The sequence below is a fragment of the Salmo salar genome, chromosome ssa16 (genome assembly GCF_905237065.1).
Source record: "Salmo salar chromosome ssa16, Ssal_v3.1, whole genome shotgun sequence".
In the NCBI taxonomy this organism is placed as follows: Eukaryota; Metazoa; Chordata; class Actinopteri; order Salmoniformes; family Salmonidae; genus Salmo; species Salmo salar.
In genome coordinates this window covers 18,398,209-18,419,619 of record NC_059457.1, presented here as the reverse complement: position 1 = coordinate 18,419,619, position 21,411 = coordinate 18,398,209, and the positions used below count along the sequence as shown (strand labels likewise).

Genomic DNA, 21,411 nt, shown 5'->3' with positions numbered 1-21,411 from the left:
GATTTGTGGATGTGATATGTTGCCTGGCACTTCTTCCTTAACGCCCAAATACTACCACCTGTGTTCGTGTATAATGGTGCTGTGTTGACGTTTCAGTCTGTATCATTCCCAGCGCATTCCCATCTGTTGTAGCTAGTGTCTCACACAGACTGTTTTTAAGTCTTCTAGGATGGTCTCACTCTGTCGAGTCAGCGGCTTTCCCAATGGTCACTGACACGCCTGAGGAGAGGAAATGTTTTTCTGATTGAGCAAAGTCTCTCACTCTGCAGCTCATGCTGTTGTTTTTGTTGTTTGGGCTGTTTTGAGTGGTTTCTGGAAGTTCCTTGGTTAGCTTCAAAGACGTTCCATGCATACATATTCATTTATTTGCAGCTGCAAGTTTCCATGGTGACGTGTCTTTGTCAGTGTTAGCCGGAGGGCACCATGTGGCTTTCAAAAAGGGTGTGCGTGTGTGCGAGATCCTTCCACTTTTTATTTATTTATTTTTATTTGACTAGGCAAGTCAGTTAAGAACAAATTCTCCACACCTCTCAAAAGCTTGGGGTCACTTAAAAATGTCCTTGTTTTTGAAAGAAAAGCCCATTTTTTGACCATTAAAATAACATCAAATTGATCATAAATACACTGTAGACATTGTTAATGTTGTAAATGACTATTGTACCTGGAAACAGTTGATTTTTAATGGAATATCTACGTAGGTGTACAGAGGCCCATTATCAGCAACCATCACTGTGTTCCAATGGCACATTGTGTTGGCTAATCCAAGTTTATAATTTTAAAAGGCTAATTGATCATTAGAAAACCCTTTTGCAATTATGTTAGCACAGCTGAAAACAGTCGTGCTGATTTAAAGAAGCAATAAAACTGACCTTTAGACTAGTTGAGTATCTGGGGCATCAGCATTTGTGGGTTTGATTACAGGCTCAAAATGTCCAGAAACAAAGACTTTCTTTTGAAACTCGTCAGTCTATTCTTGTTCTGAGAAATGAAGGCTATTCCTTGTGGGAAATTACCAAGAAACTGAAGATCTCGTACAACACTGTACTACTCCCTTCACAGAACAGTGCAAACTGGCTCTAACCAGAATAGAAAGAGGACTGGGAGGTCCCGGTGCACAACTGAGCAAGAGGTCAAGTACATTAGAGTGTCTAGTTTGAGAAACAGACACCTCACAAGTCCTTAACTTCAGCTTCTTTAAATAGTACCCGCCAAACACCAGTCTCAACGTCAAGTGAAGAGGCGACTCCGGGATGCTGGCCTTCTAGGCAGAGTTGCAAAGAAAAAGCCATATTTCAGACTGGCCAATAAAAATAAAATATTAAGATGGGCAAAAGAACACAGACACTGGACAGAGGAAGATTGGAAAAAAGTGTTACGGACAGACAAATCTAAGTTTGAGGTGTTCGGATCACAAAGAAGAACATTCGTGAGACATAGAAAAAATGAAAAGATGCTGGAGGAGTGCTTGACGCCATCTGTCAAGCATGGTGGAGGCAATGTGATGGTCTGGGGGTGCTTTGGTGCTGGTAAAGTGGGAGATTTGTACAGGGTAAAAGGGATCTTGAAGAAGGAAGGTTATCACTCCATTTTGCAACGCCATGCCATACCCTGTGGATGGCGGTTAATTGCAGCCAATTTCCTCCTACAACAGGACAATGACCCAAAGCACAGCTCCAAACTATGCAATAACTATTTAGGGAAGAAGCAGTCAGCTGGTATTCTGTCTATAATGGAGTGGCCAACACGGTCACCGGATCTCAACCCTATTAAGCTGTTGTGGGAGCAGCTTGACCGTATGGTACATAAAAAGTGCCCATCAAGCCAATCAAATTTGTGGGAGGTGCTTCAGGAAGCATGGGGTGAAATCTCTTCAGATTACCTCAACAAATTGACAACTAGAATGCCAAAGGTCTGCAAGGCTGTAATTGTTGCAAATGGAGGATTCTTTGACGAAAGCAAAGTTTGAAGGACCATTATTATTATTTCAATTAAAAATCATTATTTATAACCTTGTCAAAATCTTGACTATTTCCTATTCATTTGCAACTCATTCCATGTATGTTTTCATGGAAAACAAGGACATTTCTAAGTGACCCCAAACTTTTGAACAGTAGTGTATATACACTGAGTGTACAAAACATTAAGAACACCTTCCTAATATTGAGTTGCGCTCCCCATTTATCCCTCATACAATCCTCAATTCATCGGGGCATGGACTCTACAAGGTGTCAATAGCATTCCACAGGGATGTTGGCCCATGTTGACTCCAATGCTTCAAAAGTTGTGTCAAGTTGGCTGGATGTCTTTTGGGTGGTGGACCATTCTTGATACCCTGATGAAGACAGCTTGTCTGTCGAAACGTTGGACATTATTTTTGCATCTGAGCTCCTACAGCCTTGCAGACCTCTCCATTATTTTTTTACGTGTTCCACTCCGCTAGCCAGCACCTCGCCTCTATAGGTGTGGACCATTCTTGATACACATGGGAATCTATTAAGTGTAAAAAACCTAGCAGTGTTGCAGTTCTCAACACAAACCGGTGTGCCTGGCACCTACTACCATACCCTGTTCAAAGGCACTTAAATATTGTCTTGCCCATTCACCCTCTGAATGGCACACCTATACAATCCATGTCTCAAAATCCTTCTTTAACCTGTTTCCTCCCCTTCATTTACACTGATTTTGAAGTGGATTTAACAGGTGACATCAATAAGGGATCATGGTGTTCACCTGGTCAGTCTATGTCATGGAAAGAGCATAATGTTTTTTTACACTCTGTGTAGATAGATATAGCTATCCCGTAGGAAGTGTGTTGTTTCCTTGTTGAACTCTGTAATGCCCCAGGGAGATTCCTATTGTTAGAGAATGTCACAACACTCATAATAACCTCTAGAACTGTGTGTTGGTGTACTCCTGATGGTCTCCACAAGGCTGTGCTGTGGTATCAGCAGTAGCAGAGATAGTGAAGGTCTAGGCTTCTATTTAGATTTTTTTATATATATATATTTTTTACCAAGTATGTATTTGCGTTGTCATATTTTTGTTAAGGGGGACACAGGTACATTATTGATGTCAATTTACACTTAATTTATACCTCCATGTATCTATCTGTAGGCTGCCACAAAATACATTCATACAGAGAAAGGATCATATTGATCACACAGGATTGTGTAATAATAAAGTTGGTATGTAAAGAGAAACAAAACGTGGTGTAGGCCTACCTGTGAAGTATTTTTGCTCTCTGTGTGTTTTCTTATGTGCATGTGTGTTACTGTGTCGATACATAGAGTAGACATCAGAATAAATATTCATTAAAACATTCAGCCCAAAAACATTCACCCATGAAAAGGTGTTAGAGCTATTACTGCTTCACACAAATATGTATTGTAGACACCGACCTACAAATACACACATACACTACATGACCAAAAGTCCTTGACAGCAGCTACTCTTCCTGGGGTCCAGCAACATTAAGGCACTTAAATACAATTTAAAATATTACATGACATTTCATAACATTTTCCACAACACATTGTGTTCCCTCAGGCAACTACTCTACTACCACGTATATACAAAATGAATGTGTACGTGTGTGTAGAGTGCGTGTCTTATCATGTGTAAGCGTGTGCCTGTGTTTCTTCACGGTCCTTGCTGTTCCATAAGGTGTATTTGTACTGCTTGCATCAGTTACCTGATGAGGAATAGAGTTCCATGTAGTCATGTCTCTATGTAGTGCTGTGTGCCTCCAAAAGTCTGTTCTAGACTTCGGTTGTGAAGAGACCTTTGGTGTCATGTCTTGTGGGGTATGCATGGGTGTCCGAGCATTGTGCTAGTAGTTTAAACGGACACCGCGATGCATTCCGCATGTCAACACTTCTTACAAAAACAAGTAGTGATGAAGTCAATCTCTCCTCCACTTTGAGCCATGAGAGATTTACATGCATATTATTAATATTAGCTCTCCGTGTACATTTTAAGGGCCAGCTGTGCTGCCCTGTTCTGAGCCGATTGTAATCTCTCTTTATGGCACCTGACCACAGGACTGAACATTAGTCCAGGTGCGACAAAACTAGGACCTGCCTTGTTGATAGTGTTGTTAAAAAGGCCGAGCAGCGGTTTACTGTTATGTGGACACCTGCTCGTCCAACATCTCATTCCAAAATCATGGACATTAATATGGAGTTGGTCCCCCCCTTTGCTGCTGTAACAGCCTCCACTCTTCTGAGAAGGCTTTCCACTAGATGTTGGTACATTTCTGCAGGGACTTGCTTCCATTCAGCCACGAGCATTAGTGAGGTTGGGCACTGATGTTGGGCGATTAGGCTTGGCTTGTAGTCGGCGTTCCAATTCATCCCAAAGGTGTTCGATGGGGTTAAGGTCAGGGCTCTGTGCAGGCCAGTCCAGTTCTTCCACACCGATCTCAACAAACCATTTCTGTATGGACCTGGCTTCGTGAAAGGGGGCATTGTCATGCTGAAAAAGGGAATAGCCTTCCCCAAACTGTTGCCACAAAGTTGGAAGCACAAAATCGTTTAGAATGTCATTGTATGTTTTAGTGTAAAACGGTCCCAGACAATTATTCCTCCTCCACCAAACTTTACAGTTGGCGCTATGCATTGGGGCAGGTGGCGTTCTCCTGGCATCCGCCAAACCCAGATTCATCTGTTGGACTGCAAAATGGTGAAGCGTAATTCATCACTCCAGAGAACTCGTTTCCACTGCTCCAGAGTCCAATGGCGGTGAGCTTTACACCACTCCAGCCAACGCTTGGCATTGCGCATGGTGATCTTAGGCTTCTGTGCGGCTGCTTGGCCATGGAAAGCCATTTCATGAAGCTCCCGATTAACAGTTCTTGTGCTGACGTTGGTTCCAGAGGCAGTTTGGGACTCGCTAGTGAGTGTTGCAACCGAGGACAGACAATTTTTACGCACATCAGGACTCGGTGTTCCAGTTCTGGGAGCTTGTGTGGCCTAACACTTTGCGGCTGAGCTGTTGTTGCTCCTAGACGTTTCCACTTCACAATAACAGCACTTATAGTTGACCGGGGCAGCTCTAACAGGGCAGACATTTGATGAACTGACATGTTGGAAAGGTGTCATCCAATGACTGTGCCACATTGAAAGTCACTGAGCTCTTCAGTAAGGGCATTCTACTGCCAATGTTTGTCTATGGAGATTGCATGTTTGTGTGCTCGATTTGTATATACCTGTCAGCAACGGGTGTGGCTGAAATAGCCAAATCCACTAATTTGAAGGGGTGTCCACATACTTTTGTTTATATAGTTTTGGGGGTTATACCCAGAGTAGTTTTGGGGGTTATAACTTTTATCACTGCACCCACCCACCCACTTAACTTCCCCTTTCACCTCTCTTTATAGACGACTACCCAGCAGGTACGTGGCTTGGCGACGAGAACAATGCAGAGATGCGTGTGCGCTGCCCAGTGTTGCCGGGCGACATGCTCCACCTCAGCACCAACTGCCGCACAGCGGAGAAGATGGCGCTGACGCTGCTGGACTACCTTTTCCACCGCGAAGTGCAGGCCATGTCCAACCTGTCAGGACAGGGCAAGCACGGCAAGAAGCAGCTGGACCCGCTCATGATCTACGGCATACGCTGTGAGTCACGCACACCAACCCACTCACTCACACACACGCTTGACATGGCACCAGCTGTCAGTGACTATTTGATTCATCTTTCCCCATAGATGTATCATCGGCAGGGCTCAATCCCTTCACCCTCTAGCACTTAGGTTACCCTTTGACCCTGTCATCAACCACTTGTCACAACAGCCACAACCTCAACTCCAAATGCTCCTGTGTTACCTGTTAAGATAGCACTGACCCATGTTGTAGTGTAGCTCCAGTTCCATCCAGTGAGACCTGAATCTCTCTGCATTCCCCAGGCAGGTTAGAACAACACATGCATTCATGCGTAACACATTTTACAACATACCAAACTCCAATTGACAAGCACATGTAGGTCGGAGTGTTCATGATGGGGCCGTAGCTAATGCGCTGACCCCTTTGATTCCTAATTAAGCTTAAATGGGTAATGAGGGAAGCTGGAGGGGAGCCAGGCGAGGCTGGCTGTGGTAGGGGAGTATTTATTGGGAGTAGTCTTTTGTGTGTGTGTGTGTGTGTGTGTGTGTGTGGTGAGAGATTTGGACTCTGTCTCCCCACATCTATTACTGTTTGTTGATCGCAGGTGCCGTGCAGGAGTGGCGGAGTGCGTTTGTGTGTGTGTGTGTGTGTGCACTTGTATGATGCAGGTGTTTTGTGTGTGTCTTTGTGTAATTCAGGTGTGTGTTTATGCAATTCAGGTATGGTGTGTGTGTACCTGTGTGTGTGTATCTGTGTGTGTGTGTGTGTGTGTGTGTGTGTGTGTGTGTGTGTGTGTGTGTGTGTACCTGTGTGTGGAGACAGATTTGGGCTGACACTGAGTTATGTGGGGGCTGGAGCAGGGCCAGGTGACTCACTCACAGTAGGCATGTTTCCATTGACCCAGGTTTATCTGGCAAAAGCAACGTCACAAAAAAATCGTTGCATGTTCAATGGAAACGGCAGATATAGCAGAAATGTTCTAAAGATCGCCAACATTTTGTATCCGTTCGACAGGTTAATTTTTCTGTCGACAAACTTTCTTTATTGCGATAAACTATGATGGAAACGGTGTTTTTTCTTATAAATGATGATTGCCAAATCATTTTGAAGGTACACATGGCACATAATGTCACCCCGTAACTATAATGTTCCACCCAACATTTAATTTTAAATGCCCAATACTATTTTTCTTACTATAAAAATGTTTACCCATGCCTGAATTGCTTCGCCTTGCTTTTCTGTTTGGCTGGCAAGTTTAACCATCCAATTATTTCAGATGTACAGGAGTGCAAGTGTCACCAATGCACAGACCATGCTGATACTTTGGCGCATGACAATTGTTAGAATATGGCAAATATAAATTATTGCATTCTATCCATGCTGTCTTTCACGGGCTACCTGAGACCTGAAACAGATAGGTGGCAGTTGCCAATGTATTAATATGCAATTTGCCTAAATGGGTAAACACTTCAACCACTACATTTTTATTCGACACTAGGTTTTTCTAAAAAATGTTTTGTTGGTGTGACATCATTAAGTCCAGCTGTTTTTATTGACACAATGGTTAAATGGAAACTCACCCAAGCAGGCAATTGTCACATCTATTTTATATGCGACCTTTCTAAATGTCGACCAAAAATCGCTGGACAAGTTAATGGGAACATAGCTACTCCTCTGCCTGCCTGTCCAACTGGGACTGGTAAGAGAGCACCTGCCTTTCGTGCCTGTACACGAATGTCAGGCGTTTTGTGTGTTGGTGTGTGTGTGCTAGAAGCCTACCCCCACACCCCCTTCCCCCTCCTCGTGTCTCAACTCTTCCCCTCGGGTGATAGCAGCCTTGTTAATCGGGGTAGAAAGAAGCTGTCAACTCCTCTGTCTCACCCTCAAACCAGCTGCTAACATAACCGCACCCTCTCACATGTTATATATCCACCTACATGGTCCCCAGTGTCGGAGATTGGGATGATATGAGTACTAGCAGTGGTACATGTCCACCTGTACCTTGACCACCAGATTTAGAATCTAGCTAGAGTTTTCAGTGCTTCTGACATTTTCACAGTTCAGGCAGAGTTGCATTGTTAGTGGGACAAGGTTGCACTGTACAAACGACACACAGACTTGGCATGGACCGCTCTCCATCTTAAGCAATTATTATGACCATTTCTACCTTGTCATGGTGAGTTAACCATCTTAAACTGAAGTCATCCTAACATGTGCCCTCGGTCCTTGTTCCCCTCAGGTCACCTGTTCTATAAGTTTGGCATCACTGAGTCGGACTGGTACCGGATCAAGCAGAGCATCGACTCCAAGTGTCGCACGGCGTGGAGACGCAAGCAGCGCGGCCAGAGTCTGGCGGTCAAGAGCTTCTCCAGACGTAGCGCCAACGCACCGGGCAGCTCAGGTAGTCATGATACCTGGGGTCATCGCACACACGCACGCACGCACGCACGCACGCACACTTTATAGTAAAACTAGTCTTTCCTCTCACTTATGTAAGTGTTGGTGTATAAGGAACCCAGTGAGTAGTGCAGATGCAGAGTGTAGCAGATGGTTCTAATCTTCACAACACAACAACGCCTCCTGTCCTCCCCTCCCTGTGATCCATCACCTCTCACCCCGGACCAGAGAGAGTGGGACAGCAGGGGAAACCCAAATATCCTGTGAGCCCACACAAGGGGTGTACAGTCACAGCCCGCTCTTTTCCCAGGCCATGCACCCTGCAGAGCACGTTCTCTCACACTCACCTTAATAAAACTGCTTCGACATTTAAACTAACTTTAAACAGTTATTTATTAATGAATGTAGAGAGAGGGCTAACACCAAAAGTACAGTCTCCACGAGCCACCAGGCTCTCGCCTCATTGCCAATGGCTGGGCTGGGGATTATTGACATACCTGAGGCTGTGTCCCAGATGGCATCCTATTCACTATATAGTGCACTACTTTTGATCAAGGCCCATAGGGCTCTGGTCAAATGTAGCGCACTATATAGGATTACGGGTGGCATTTGAGAGACAGCCGTGGTCATGCTGAAGGTTGGAATATGGACCTCTTACTGGCAGGAAATGCAACACATAGCTATGATATGAGCTGTACCAGTCAGATGTCTGTGCCTCGTGTTTTATATACCATGATATTATTATTTTGAGAATGAGTCATTTAGGCCTGCTTTATCCCTTTTATGATCAGTGTGGTGGAATGTAGGCCTACATCAATCTAGCAACAAAAAAACATATTCTCATAGCGAGCACGCACGCACCAGTGTAAACTAATCACACACACCAAGCACACACACCCCCAATGAGATAATAGATGGAGCTATGGTGGGCTGATGGGGGACGTGGGTGTGATAGTGGTGGGTGTTTAGACTGAGACCGGGGGGTTTGTGTTTGGCCGCTGGGTCATGAGTCTGTTTGGACTGCTAGCTTGAGAGTCCTTGTTGTGTATTTAGACATGATTGATACAGTATAAACACACACCATCATCCAGCAGATGGCCTGAGCTGTTGCCAAGTATTCCTCCGGAGGAGAATGGGTTTTTATTTCAGTTTGCTATCCCCCCCTTTCCACCTAATGGATCTGGGGGAGTCGGTCAGTAATCTGGTCCTAGATCTGTGTCTGAGCTGGGTAACTTCTATCCGGAGTATACCTTACTGTTGTTAACTCTATTGCATTACACTAGTGCCTCATCCTGCCCTGTGCTAATGCCCTTCCTCCCCAGAGGGTGGCGCTGTGGCGGAGGTGGCTCACATGGAGGGGGTGACCCAGCAGACTCTACACTACACCCTGGCCAACCAGGCCGTCCAACAGGTTCAGATCCACCGCATAGGAGAGGATGGACAGGTCCAAGTGGTGAGTGTCACACTCTCCTCTCCATCCTGCCCTACAGCCCTGATTTATTTAGGTTAATCTCTCTATCTCATCCTCTTTTGCTTCTCTCTCCTTCTCTTACCTGCCCTGTTTCTCTCTCTGGCTTACTCCCTGTCTTCTATTTCTCTCGGTCGCTCTTTTTCCCCTCTTTTCTTTTGCACTCCCCATTTCTCTGCCTTTGGTCTCGGTTCTTCTCTTCACAAACCCCTGCGCACACACAACTTAGCATGGTGGCTAGGAAAACTCCCTAGAAAGGCAGGAACCTAGGAAGAACCTAGGCCAGTCGTCTTCTGGCTGTGCCGGGTGGAGATTATAACAGTACATGGCCAAGATGTTCATAGATGACCAGCAGGGTCAAATAATAATAATCACAGTGGTTGTAGAGGGTGCAATATGTCAGCACTTCAGGAGTAAATGTAAGTTGGCTATTCATAGCCGATCATTCAGAGTTAGAGACAGCACGTGCAGTAGAGAGAGGGTCCAAAACAGCAGGTCCAGGACAAGGTAGCACGTCCAGTGAACAGGTCAGGGTTTCATAGCCGCAGACAGAACAGTTGAAACTGGAGCAGTAGCATGACCACGTGGACTGGGGACAGCAAGGAGTCATCAGGCCAGGTAGTCCTGAGGCATGGTCCTGGGGGGGTGTGTGTGTGAGAGAGAGACTCCCCCCAGGTATAACAGATTGACCCTATCCCCCCGACACATTAACTATTGCAGCATAATTACTGGAGTTTGAGACCGCAGGGGTCAGGAGACACTGGCCCCGTCCGATGATACCCCCGGACAGGGCCAACCAGGCAGAATATAATCCCACCCACTTTGCCAAAGTACAGACCCCACACCACTAGAGGGATATCTTCAACCACCAACCTACCATCCTGAGACAGGCTGAGTACAGCCCACGAAGATCTCCCCCACAGCACGAACCCGATGGCTCGCCAACCCGGACAGGAAGATCACATCAGTGACTCAACCCACTCAAGTGATGCACCCCTCCTAGGGACAGCATGGAAGAGCACCAGTAAGCCAGTGACTCAGCCACTGTAATAGGGTTAGAGGCAGAGAATCCCAGTGGAGAGAGGGGAGCAGATCAGGCAGAGACAACAAGGGAGACAGTAGGTATGTACGGCAGGACCAAATCAGAAAGATGGGTAGGAGCAAGCCCACGTAATGCTTTATAGGTTAGCAGTAAAACCTTGAAATCAGCCCTAGCTTTAACAGAAAGCCAGTGTAGAGAGGCTAACACTGAAGTAATATGATCAAATTTTGGGGTTTTAGTCAAGATTCTATCAGCCATGTTTAGCACTAACTGAAGTTTATTTAGTGCTTTATCCGGGTAGCCGGAAAGTAGAGCATTGCAGTAGTCTAATCTAGAAATGACAAAAACAGTTATTTTGTTATTTGGGAGAAGTATAGTTGTACATACAACGACAGGCTAAGAACAGGCTAAGTCCAGAATTCCACCCTTGCGCACTATAAAAAGGAAATGATCATTATTTGTGAAAGTTTTGTGTTCATCTCGGTTGACCCAGAACTACAATCTTGCGTAATTTGGGAAGATGCTAGTCTGTCCATGAGAGATTAGTTTTGCGTTAATATCCAATGCAATATTATCATGTAGAAAAATGAGAAAAATATGTATTAGTGAGTAGACCTGGGTTAAACTATTTGAAATAATTGTAAATACTTATGTGTTTGATTGAGCTTGCCTGGCTTAATGGTCCAATGTAAACTGCAAAACCCACCCATCTGGCACTCCAAGCAGGCTAGAGCAAACGCTCAATGTACATTTTGAAAGATTTCAAATAGTATTTGAGTCTAGGCCTAGTGGGGAGAGAGTGAATCATGATGGGGAGGTTACCGTTGTGCAGTTATTACCCTCTTGATATTCTACAGAGTATTAGCGGGTGCAGCCAAGCCTGAAATTTACGAGTGCTGCTAATGCAGTGGAGGAAATGTAAAGCATAGGATCTGTCAGGCAGCAGGGCTCAGACAAGAGGCTGATGGTGGAGGGGTGGGAGTGGATGTATGTGTTAACGGTGCCACACACACATTGTGAGTTCTTGTTCTCTCTGTCTCTCTCTCTCTCTCTCTCTCTCTCTCTCTCTCTCTCTCTCTCTCTCTCTCTCTCTCTCTCTCTCTCTCTCTCTCTCTCTCTCTCTCTCTCTCTCTCTCTCTCTTCCCCTCTCGTTCTCTCATCTTGTTCTCTCTCTCATCTTGTTCTCTCTTTCCATTATCAGATCCCTCAGGGACACCTCCATATTGCCCAGGTCCCACAGGGGGAAGAGGTGCAGATCACACAGGACAGTGAGGTAAGTGTTTCTGTCTGCCCGTCAGCCTGTCTGTCTATCCGGGTATCTCAGTGAGTGACTGAGGGCCACTTTAATAGTCAGTAATGGTAGCCAGTATTAAAGTCATTAGGCAGAGTTCACCGTCAACAGATGTTAAATGTTAACGGTGCTTGTTTATATCTACCGCCTGCCTATGCATGGGTTATTATACTATTTGTTTCCAAATAATACCCAGATGGTCTGTGTCTCTCACTAGACAGCCTCACATGCACAGAATGGGTTGGCTCTAAGAGAGTCAGACTCAGAACCACACAGTGTCTGAGAAATAATTATCTGCCTCAGCATTATAGTTAAATATTTTTAATAAGATGTGGGGAGGAGATTTATTTTGAGGCGACACTGCGCGCGCACACACACTTGAGTAGACATATACATACACACACGTACACATACATGCAACCATCGTGTGTGTGTGTACACACACACACACACACACACACACACACACACACACACACACACACACACACACACACACACACACACACACACACACAAACAAACACCTGCACTGCAAAGGGCTGACACATCGTCCAGGTATTCTACGGAGGTTCCTAACCTGTACAACCAAGTCACAGGGAGGAAGACAGTTTGAGAGAGACTGAGGAAGAAAAGCTCTGAAAGCCTTTCCTGCTCTTTGTGATTGGATGCCAGAAAATACATTTTTTCACTCTATGATTTTGTTTGTTTTGGGAGTTCAAAGCTTAGCAACAAAATCCCACTTTTCCCAACTGTCGCTCAGTGTGCGTTTTCATTAGAAACAGGGGCCTCTTCATCAAAGCCATTGGTTTCAGCATGTTGGAAAAGGAAATAAGGCTATTTGGGAGAGATTACCATGCTGCCTGTCCATATGGCAGCTCAGACAGCATTGAATATGAAATAGAATTAGGAGTGAAAACAGAACAGGGAATATAGGCTAAATTGGGCTTGTTTTTCATGTGGTCTTGTTAATGTCATGGCGTCTGTGTGATTTGTTTATGCTGTGTGTGTGTGTGTGTGTGAGTGAATGATGCTGTGATTGGTATGTTCATTATGCAGTATGATTAGTGGGTGTTTACAAAATGTGTGTGAGACTGTGATGCTCTCAGGCTGTCTGAATGACCCCTCTCTTCTCTCTCTCTCAGGGGAACCTTCAGATCCACCAGGTGCATGTTGGGCAGGATGGACAGGTAAGTCCCTTCACCCCCTGCAGTAACTTTATCCTCAGTCTTCATTACGGAAAACATTTTAAAACATTTTGCAACAGAACACGTGAAGTCCAGGTAGCTCCTCCGTTTCAGGCCGTTTTCTTCAGTTTGGTACCTAATGAACACGACCCATGGAGGTTTAAGGTTGAAAGTTCCCACAGATTGTTCATTACTTTTGGGTTAACTCAGTGTGCTGGTCCCCCTCTTTCCTGCAGACCTCTTAAATGCGCACCGAGAGGAGCTAGCTCTCTATCCCTGTCTGGTCTGCTCTCTCTCTCTCTCTCTCTGGCTCTTCCTGTCTCTCGAATGTCTTTCTTTCTAATCTCTCATTCTCTTGCTCTTTCTCTGTTTTATGTGCCTCTCTCTCACTGTCTGTCTCGCATGCTTTCTCAACTTCCTGTCAGTCTTCCCCCCCTCCATCTCTCCATCCTTCTCTCCTCTCTTTGTGGATAGAGGAGAGGATGGTGTGTTTAGTACAGAGGGCTCTGTTCTTCCTGTTTCTCTGTTCTTTCCTCTGGGATCAAAGGGAACCTCCTGATCAAAGCACCAGGGCTGTGTGACGATCGCAGATCATACATCACAGATGGGCGCTGTGCAGACCAGGGCATTATTTCATATTCATGATCTCGATTGTCTAGAAGCCTGGCTGTAGAGGAAGTGGCTCGCTCTCTTTCTCACGCTACCTAGACTGTTTTTCTTTCTGAGGACAGGTGCGTGTGTGCACAGCACCATTTGTGTGACGTTAACTCTTTCTCAGCTTATGAGTTCTGCCCTTACTAAACCCAAGCTATTTTTCAGCCAATTAGCTCATCCCTTATTCCAAGGTGCTGTCATTGTTTGGAGAGCAGCTAATGTTAGGTAAGGAACTCCAACAGTCCTGGCTACTCCAAACTCTAGACTTGGCTAGCTAGGCTAGAGTAAATGCCCCTATGTGTGCCAATGGTACTTTCCACAATATAATAGTTTATCACTTGTCATTTACCTAGCTTGAACTCCAGCTGTTCTCGGTATCTCCATAACTCATTGAACTCGGTGATTCTCAAATTATAGTATGTGTTGATTGCGAGACTACCTGGCTTAGAGCTAGCCTGGATGAGTCTGTTTCTGCTCTCTTGTCATGCCAATGTTTGGCTTGACGATGACAATGGAGAAGGCACACACTGAGACTAAGACACACTCACGTCCTCAGTTGAACCGGTCGTTGAGTCCGGTGGGCCTGACAGCAGCATTCCTGTTTCTCTCTTGCATCTTGGCTCCGGTTGCAATTTGGTACTGGTTCTGATTTTGAAGCCGACAAAAGCGAAAACAGTTATACAGTAGTGGTACAACTCTGTTTCCAATGTTATTTAGCACTAACGTGTTGTTAACTCTGTCTTTCTGCTTTATTTAGTACATCTCACTTATCAGGTCATGGCTAGTTCCTTGTTGTTTACACTTTTACTGTAAGACTATCAAATGCATCCCCCCTCCCCACACTCTGATGACATTGTAAAACACCTTCTGCCATTAACACTAGATCCAGCCACTCTGTGTAAACACACTGTGTAGTGCATTGAAGAGCAGAGTGTGTCTTAGATCGTAGTGCCCCTCACAGTGCCAGAGTGTAGCTAACTAGGCTGCGTCTCAAATGGCACCCTATCCCCTATAATATAGTGCACTACTTTTGACATAGGGAATAGGGTGCCATTTGGGAAGTACCCTAGCCGTGTATAGGGACTTAACGAGGCAGGGTCCTATCCCCCTGGCAGAGCATGGAAGCCTTGTCCAATAAAGACCCTCTCTTTTCTTTTCCCCCTTAACTTTATTCGTAGTTTGCACCTCTGTCACGCCATTGTTTTGAAAGTTCTCAAGCTGCCCTCTGTTGGTGGCGCCATAGTGGTGCCCTAAAGTGTTGATAAGCCACATATTTAGTAGGAAACAACTTTGCCAGCGTTATCATGTTGTCAAATTTACTTTTGACAGATGGCAGTGTTGCCATTAACTTGCAAAGTTTGTCAGAAATAGCTGGCAATACTAATGTTAGCTAACTAAAATCCGGTGGCCTACCCCCAATCTTAGCTAGCTAGCTAACGTTATACTGCATCTAAAGTCAATCTGGTGACATCAAAAGGTTTTTCTACCAATTATTGCCTCATTTTGAATGTCATTGTATTTGCAAGCCACTGTAATTCACTTTTGATGGAATCTTCATCAGTGCCCATTGACGATGCATTGAGTAGAATGCTCAGTCGGGCATCAGTCCAAAACGAACGTTCAAAACAATATTGTGACCAAACTTGCAATCCATGAATAGCTTGTATTTTGTATTGTATCTGTAAAATGATATGTGGCCCGCGCCAAAACAAACACACTGTCCATTCTTCTAGCCTTGTGTTCCAGGTCTGGCTTTTCACACACCCACACACACATAGACATAGACACAGACACATGGCACACACACACATGCACAAACAGTGACTCAATGGCATCTTCCCTCCTTGCTGGTGTGTTTTCCCAGGGAGTGAGACAAGAATAGCACTAGCTGACTCGGTCAGTATTGTTCATATGAGAGCGTGGTGTTTTTGTGTTTGTGTAATTGCTCTGAACATGGATGCAACCCAGATCAAATGAAAGGAAGGACACATACATTCTCTCTCACACACACACATGGAATATAAAGGCACATAAGAATGGCGCGTGAGTCACTTCTGACTTATGAGTCACTTCAAATCAAAGTTTATTGGTTGCTTACACAGTTTTGCAGATGTTATCGCAGGTGCAGCGAAATCTTATGTTTCTAGCTCCAACAGTGCAGCAATATCTACCAAATAACAACACATACCAGTGGAGGTGTCAAACGGTGGGTGTAGCTGGTGCATGGAAGTCAGGCGCAGGAGAGCAGAGATGAGTGGACAAAGCACTTTACTGAGGCAATTATTTGAACAGAACCCAACCACGTCACAAAAACAAATGCCCAAAGAACAAGTGAGGCTGCCACAAAGCACGGGTACAAAACACAACCCAGCGCAAACCAGCCGGAAGCGTGCCAACCTGACAATAAACAATTCCACACACAGACATGGGGGGAACAGAGGGTTATATACACGACAAGTAATGAGGGAATGTAAACCAGGTGTGTGGGAAAACAAGACAAAACAAATGGAAAATGAAAGGTGGGTCGGCAATGGCTAGAAGACCGGTGACGTCGACCGCCGAACGCCGCCCGAACAAGGAGAGGAACCGACTTCGCCGGAAGTCATGACAGGAGGCTCCTCAGAGGAGGAAGGAGAGGACCATCCTCTCCGTTTTAATTTTTTTTTTATTGTGAAATATTAGTTAGCCTTTTTAAATAAAACTATACTAAATATTCACATCACCAAATCATTTCTAAAAACACACTGTTTTGTAATGAAGGTCTACAGTAGCCTCAGCAGCACTCTCTGGGGTTGCACCATGGTGTAGCTGGAGGACAGCTAGTTTCCATCCTCCTCTGGGTACATTGACTTCAATTCAAAACCTAGGAGGCTCATGGTTCTGACCCCCTTCTATAGACTTATACAGTAATTATAACTTCCAAAGGACGTCCAACAACCTGTCAGAGCTCTTGCAGCATAGGCCTCCCAAGTGGGGCAGCGGTCTATGGCACTGCAATGCTAGAGGCATCAGTACAGACCCTGGTTCGTTCCCAGGCTGTGCCACAACTGACCGTGATCGGTAGTCTCATAGGGCGGCGCACACCTGGCACAGCGTCATCCGGGTTAGTGGAGGGTTGAGCCCAGGGGTGCTAGGCCGTCATTGTAAATAAGAATTTGTTCTTAACTGACTTGCCTAATTAAATAAATGAATTGGCATGTTGTCCACCCAATCAATGGATCAGAGAATGAATCTAGCGCACCTGAATATAAGCCGCACCCACTGAATTAAAAAATATATATATTATTTTGAACATAAATGAGCCGCACATGTCTATAAGCCGCAGGTGCCTACCGGTACATTGAAACAAATGAACTTTACACGGGCTTTAACGAAACATGGCTTGTAACAAAAATAAATAGGCTTTAACGAAACACGGCTTGTAACAAAAATAAATAGGCTTTAACGAAACACGGCTTGTAACAAAAAATAAAAAATTAGCAGTAAGCTTTAGTTGTCTTTTTGCACTGAGTCAATTCCTCACGCTGCTGTTTCCAACGTCTTATAATCGACTCATTAAGACCAAGCTCCTGTGCAGCAGCTCTATTTCCTTTTCCAACAGCCAGATCAATCGCCTTCAACTTGAAAGCTGCATCATATGCATTTCTCCGTGTCTTTGCCATGATGAGGGTGACAAAATGACTACCGTAATCAGAATGATGGGAAGTTTGAGAGCGCTCGATTTAATCTCAACAGTAAACAAAAAAGTTGTTTGACCTTAACCCGTTAGGCAATTTCATTGGTCTAATGAAAGCTTCATGCCGGCAAAAAACTGAGCACGTCACAGAATGTGTTTTTTGGAGAAAAAAAAATGAAAGCGGGAAAAATCCATATATTAGCCGCGTCATTGTTTAAGCCGCGAGGTTCAAAGCGTGGGAAAAAAGTTGCGGCTTATAGTCCGGAAATTACGGTATTCAAAAATGAAGAGAGAGAGCTAGCTATATTTTTGTATTTTTTTCACTTTCACTTAATTTGCTAGCGAATGCAGCTAGCTAGTTTAACCTACTCAAACATCCTGCTCAAACAGAGAGGGATGCTGTGTTAGCCAGGTTGTCTATGGCTATCCAACACTGGAGCTCTTCCAAGTCAAGGTAATTTTTTGTTTTTATTAATTTATTGCAACCTGGGCCCGCTGAACAGCTTACTGACTGTACACTGTACTGCATGATTGTAGCGGGTTTGCTGACGCATTAGTTCAGGTATCTATGTTGACTAGCTATGATGTTAGTTGATATGGTGACAACGATGTAGGCTGTGTGTAGCGGTTATGATATGAAGGTTTGCTTGGAAAGTTTTTTTCGCCTGGTCACGCAGCTGACGTGTTGTGCACTGAAGTCCACAAGTGGAGGGGAAAAGAGCGGGCAGATGCGAGAAGGGATTATACAACGAGCAGATCATGCTGTTTGTATGTGGCTTCTATTAAAATGAACTGTGTTTGCGTGTGAGTAGGGCTGTATTCATTCTGCAGATTCTGTTGACGAATGTTTTTTAAACGGAAGCAAACAGGAGGAAATGGGATAAATATACCTGAATTTCGCTAATAGAAACTCTTGTTTGCAACTGTTAGACTGATGATTACAACTTAGATCAGATAGATGCAGGCAAGAGTGTGCAAGGCGGTAATGAATGTCACGGTCTGTCACTTTGATTACTCAAATTTCTCAAGACCTGTGCGCCTACGTTGTAAACTTTAATTTACAGGCTAGGTTGTAATGAAAATGTGAGTGTCATCTATTAGCCTTAACCTATCGATGTTACTTTGAGCTGGGTGAATGGAATATGCTGTAATAGAAATAAGGCCATGTTCATTAAAAAAAATATTGTCCTCCCTCATCTTAAACGGCACTGACTACCACTGATACACACATAATCTAAAAGTTAAAAAAATAACAAGAAATTAAGACATAACAGAATATATGCATGTGAATGGTGTGTATGGACAGTTTAAGTTAAGACACCTATAAGTGAAGTCAGATTTATCCAAATAACTTGATTACTTGATTGCATTCCGGATTGTGTTCTGTTCATTGGGCGCTGGTAATGCTCGAACATGGTGAGGTCACAGCAAAGATTGTCAAAAGACCATAGAGAAATGTGGTTGTCCATTTGCAGCATATCCATTTGGGCCTGTGAATGAATCTGCTACAATCTACAAGGCCTGTTTCTGAGTTGGCAGGCTACAGCTACACTTAGTCTCTGTGATGTCATTGTTCCTCCAGTGCAGTGGGATACTGCTCACTCAGGCTATGTTAGTGTAACTTATAGCACACTGCTGGAAGACTTCCACATCTCCACCCTCCCTCCTCTGCTCTCTTATCTGGGCCGCTCATCCCTCCCTTTCTCCATCCCTCTTCTTCTGCTATACATAGACTGGCCCTGTCAGGCAGAAGCTGGGTGCTTCCCTCCGCACCTCTCACTTCCTCTCCACACAGCTGCTGACTGCTGCCCTCTGAGGTTCGGTGGGGATGCTATGTTTCATGCGGTGACTGATGTTTCTGTGGCGGTGGGATCCACAGTGGTCGTTTGGCGGATTGTGGCTTGTGTAAGGGGCGTGTATTCATGGTCCAGACACAAGAGTTGTAGTATAGGCCTGAGTCATTGCAGTGCTGTGTAACATACTGGGGATTGTGACTCCCTATCACAGGTCTTGTTAATGGGTGAGGGTCTACAGTCTGCTCTGGGTTTAGAGGGGAAAACTAAGAGAGAGGGTTTTGGCCAAAACAAGACAGACAGAGACTGGCCCCCATCTTACCCTCTCCATCCTCTCCACTTTACTGTGACTGCCATAGTTTCTGGACATTTCCTGCCTGCTAAGAGTTCTGCAGTATGGTATATCACTTACCCTGTGTGTGTGTGTGTGTGTTTGTGTGTTTGTGTGTGTGCGCGCCTGCATGCCTGTAGGTTTGTGCGCTCGAATGTGTCGGACTGCTTGGATCCATCATCCATCCCTCATTGACAGTCTTTGGCTGTTGAGGTCCTGGCAGGGCTGGATGATGGATCCAAGCAGTCCGATAACTTATTCATGATGCTGGAAGAGCAGGCTGGCCTGTGAAACCATAAAGAAATACTCTGTCCTCTCTGTCCTCTCTGCTCTGTTCTAACCATAACCATCTAACCATCTAACCATACCCTAATGGACACTGAATGTGTGTGTGAGAGAGAGGGCTCTATCACACACACACTAGACACCCTTACCTCACACCACCAGGAGCTGAACCACATCTCACTCCTGGAGATAACCATAGACATCATCCTCTAAATTTACTGGCTCCTTCTTCCAAGTCTGTGTCATTCACTGAGGCTGTACCAGAACACTCCCCCCATGCAACCTCCGGTAGAGCCTCGGACCAGGCCTCCTCCTGTCAGGCAGATGTTGCGTAACACCTGGAACATCCTGAGGTTCTGCTGTTGTGGATCAGCAGTGGGAACCGGGTCAGGGATCAGTGATCCTGGCCGGACGGCTCAGTGTGTCCTGGAGTCTGTCCAGAACCCCAATCCCCTCTCACTTCCCCAGGCCCATCTGTCTGTCAGGGGCTGTATACTGTACACCAAAGGGAGAGAGAGATGGGGAAGGGGAAAGCGGGAGCGATAAGTGGATGGGGGGGGGGACAAGAGGAAGCTGGCAGGGGAGAGAGAGGGAGAAATGGTGGTTCAGATTAAGAGCAGGAGGATGGGACAGGTAGAGGGAGATGAGATACGGGGGAAGCAGCACCATATCGTAGCAGGGCTGTTTGGAACTCAGCTCCCTCTGAATTCTAATCTGTTGCTTCCCTCTGGGGCTCTGCGCTGGACTCTGGCTCGACTGAACTTAGCTCATGGCCCAGAAAACACAAGAAAAGCACCAGGAGATGGCTGCACTCAAACTAGTGATTGCTATTTGGCAGTTGTGTGTGTGTGTGTGTGTGCGTGTGCACTTTTAGAGATCACAAGCACGTGTGTAGGAGTTTGTGCTTGTTTGTTGGGGGTGTGTGTGTGTTTCTAATAGCAGGTTGACATCAGTTCCTCTCACAGACGGCTGCAGTGAGTTTGCTACAAATTAGGCCTAGGTGTGGACCTTCAGTCACCATGTCTCTAATGTTACTAATGTTTGACACAGAGCAGATGTTGAGGAGGTCCACAGGGTTAAGCACACAGACTTAGAACATAAGACACTCTGGATCGAACCACTGGACCACAGCCCGAATTTCTATTTAATCGTCCTATTTCTCCCTGTCCAAGAATGTTGTTGATAATATCATGGGAGAGCTTGTTGAGCATTTTGGGATCCACAATGCAGGAGGGAAAGAGAGGGGGGAGACTGAGAGGGGGGAGACCGAGGGGGGAGAGAGACAGTTGAAGATGGAGTAAATGGCTCCACCCGTAAATAATGTCCATGGAGGGGAGGGGGGAAGAGGGAATTGGATAATTGGAAACCGAGTGATATACTTACAGAGATACATTAAACATGGGACATAAAACATGCATGTTAGCAGTGTAGGATTTAAAGCTGGTTCTATTACAGAGGATCCCATTTCAAAGGAACTGTTTTTAGGGAGCCTGCGCTATCTCATATAGACCTATGGGAGGAAGATAAGGGGCTTTCCCTCAGATCACAGATCATTCTGTAGATCTCCAAGATCATAGATGGAGGTCACAGATCGCATGCCAAAATGTCTGTCTAGTTGGTCTTTGCTTTGCTGTGTAAGTGTTGGTGCATATATCATTGTTTGATGTTTATGTATGTGTTTTTCA

General features: G+C 45.2%; 1 protein-coding gene across 3 annotated transcripts in view; it reads left to right on the top strand.

Annotated features, from left to right (window-relative positions):
* Positions 1 to 21,411, top strand: part of LOC106573315 (protein BANP) — a 71,977-nt gene that overhangs the window by 24,352 nt on the left and 26,214 nt on the right. For all 3 annotated transcript variants that reach the window (XM_014148266.2, XM_014148264.2, XM_014148265.2), the window contains 5 exons: positions 5,378 to 5,617; positions 7,842 to 8,003; positions 9,322 to 9,452; positions 11,711 to 11,782; positions 12,946 to 12,990. In XM_014148266.2, the coding sequence (XP_014003741.1) occupies positions 5,378 to 5,617; positions 7,842 to 8,003; positions 9,322 to 9,452; positions 11,711 to 11,782; positions 12,946 to 12,990 (650 nt within the window). The remainder of the gene's footprint in view (positions 1 to 5,377; positions 5,618 to 7,841; positions 8,004 to 9,321; positions 9,453 to 11,710; positions 11,783 to 12,945; positions 12,991 to 21,411) is intronic.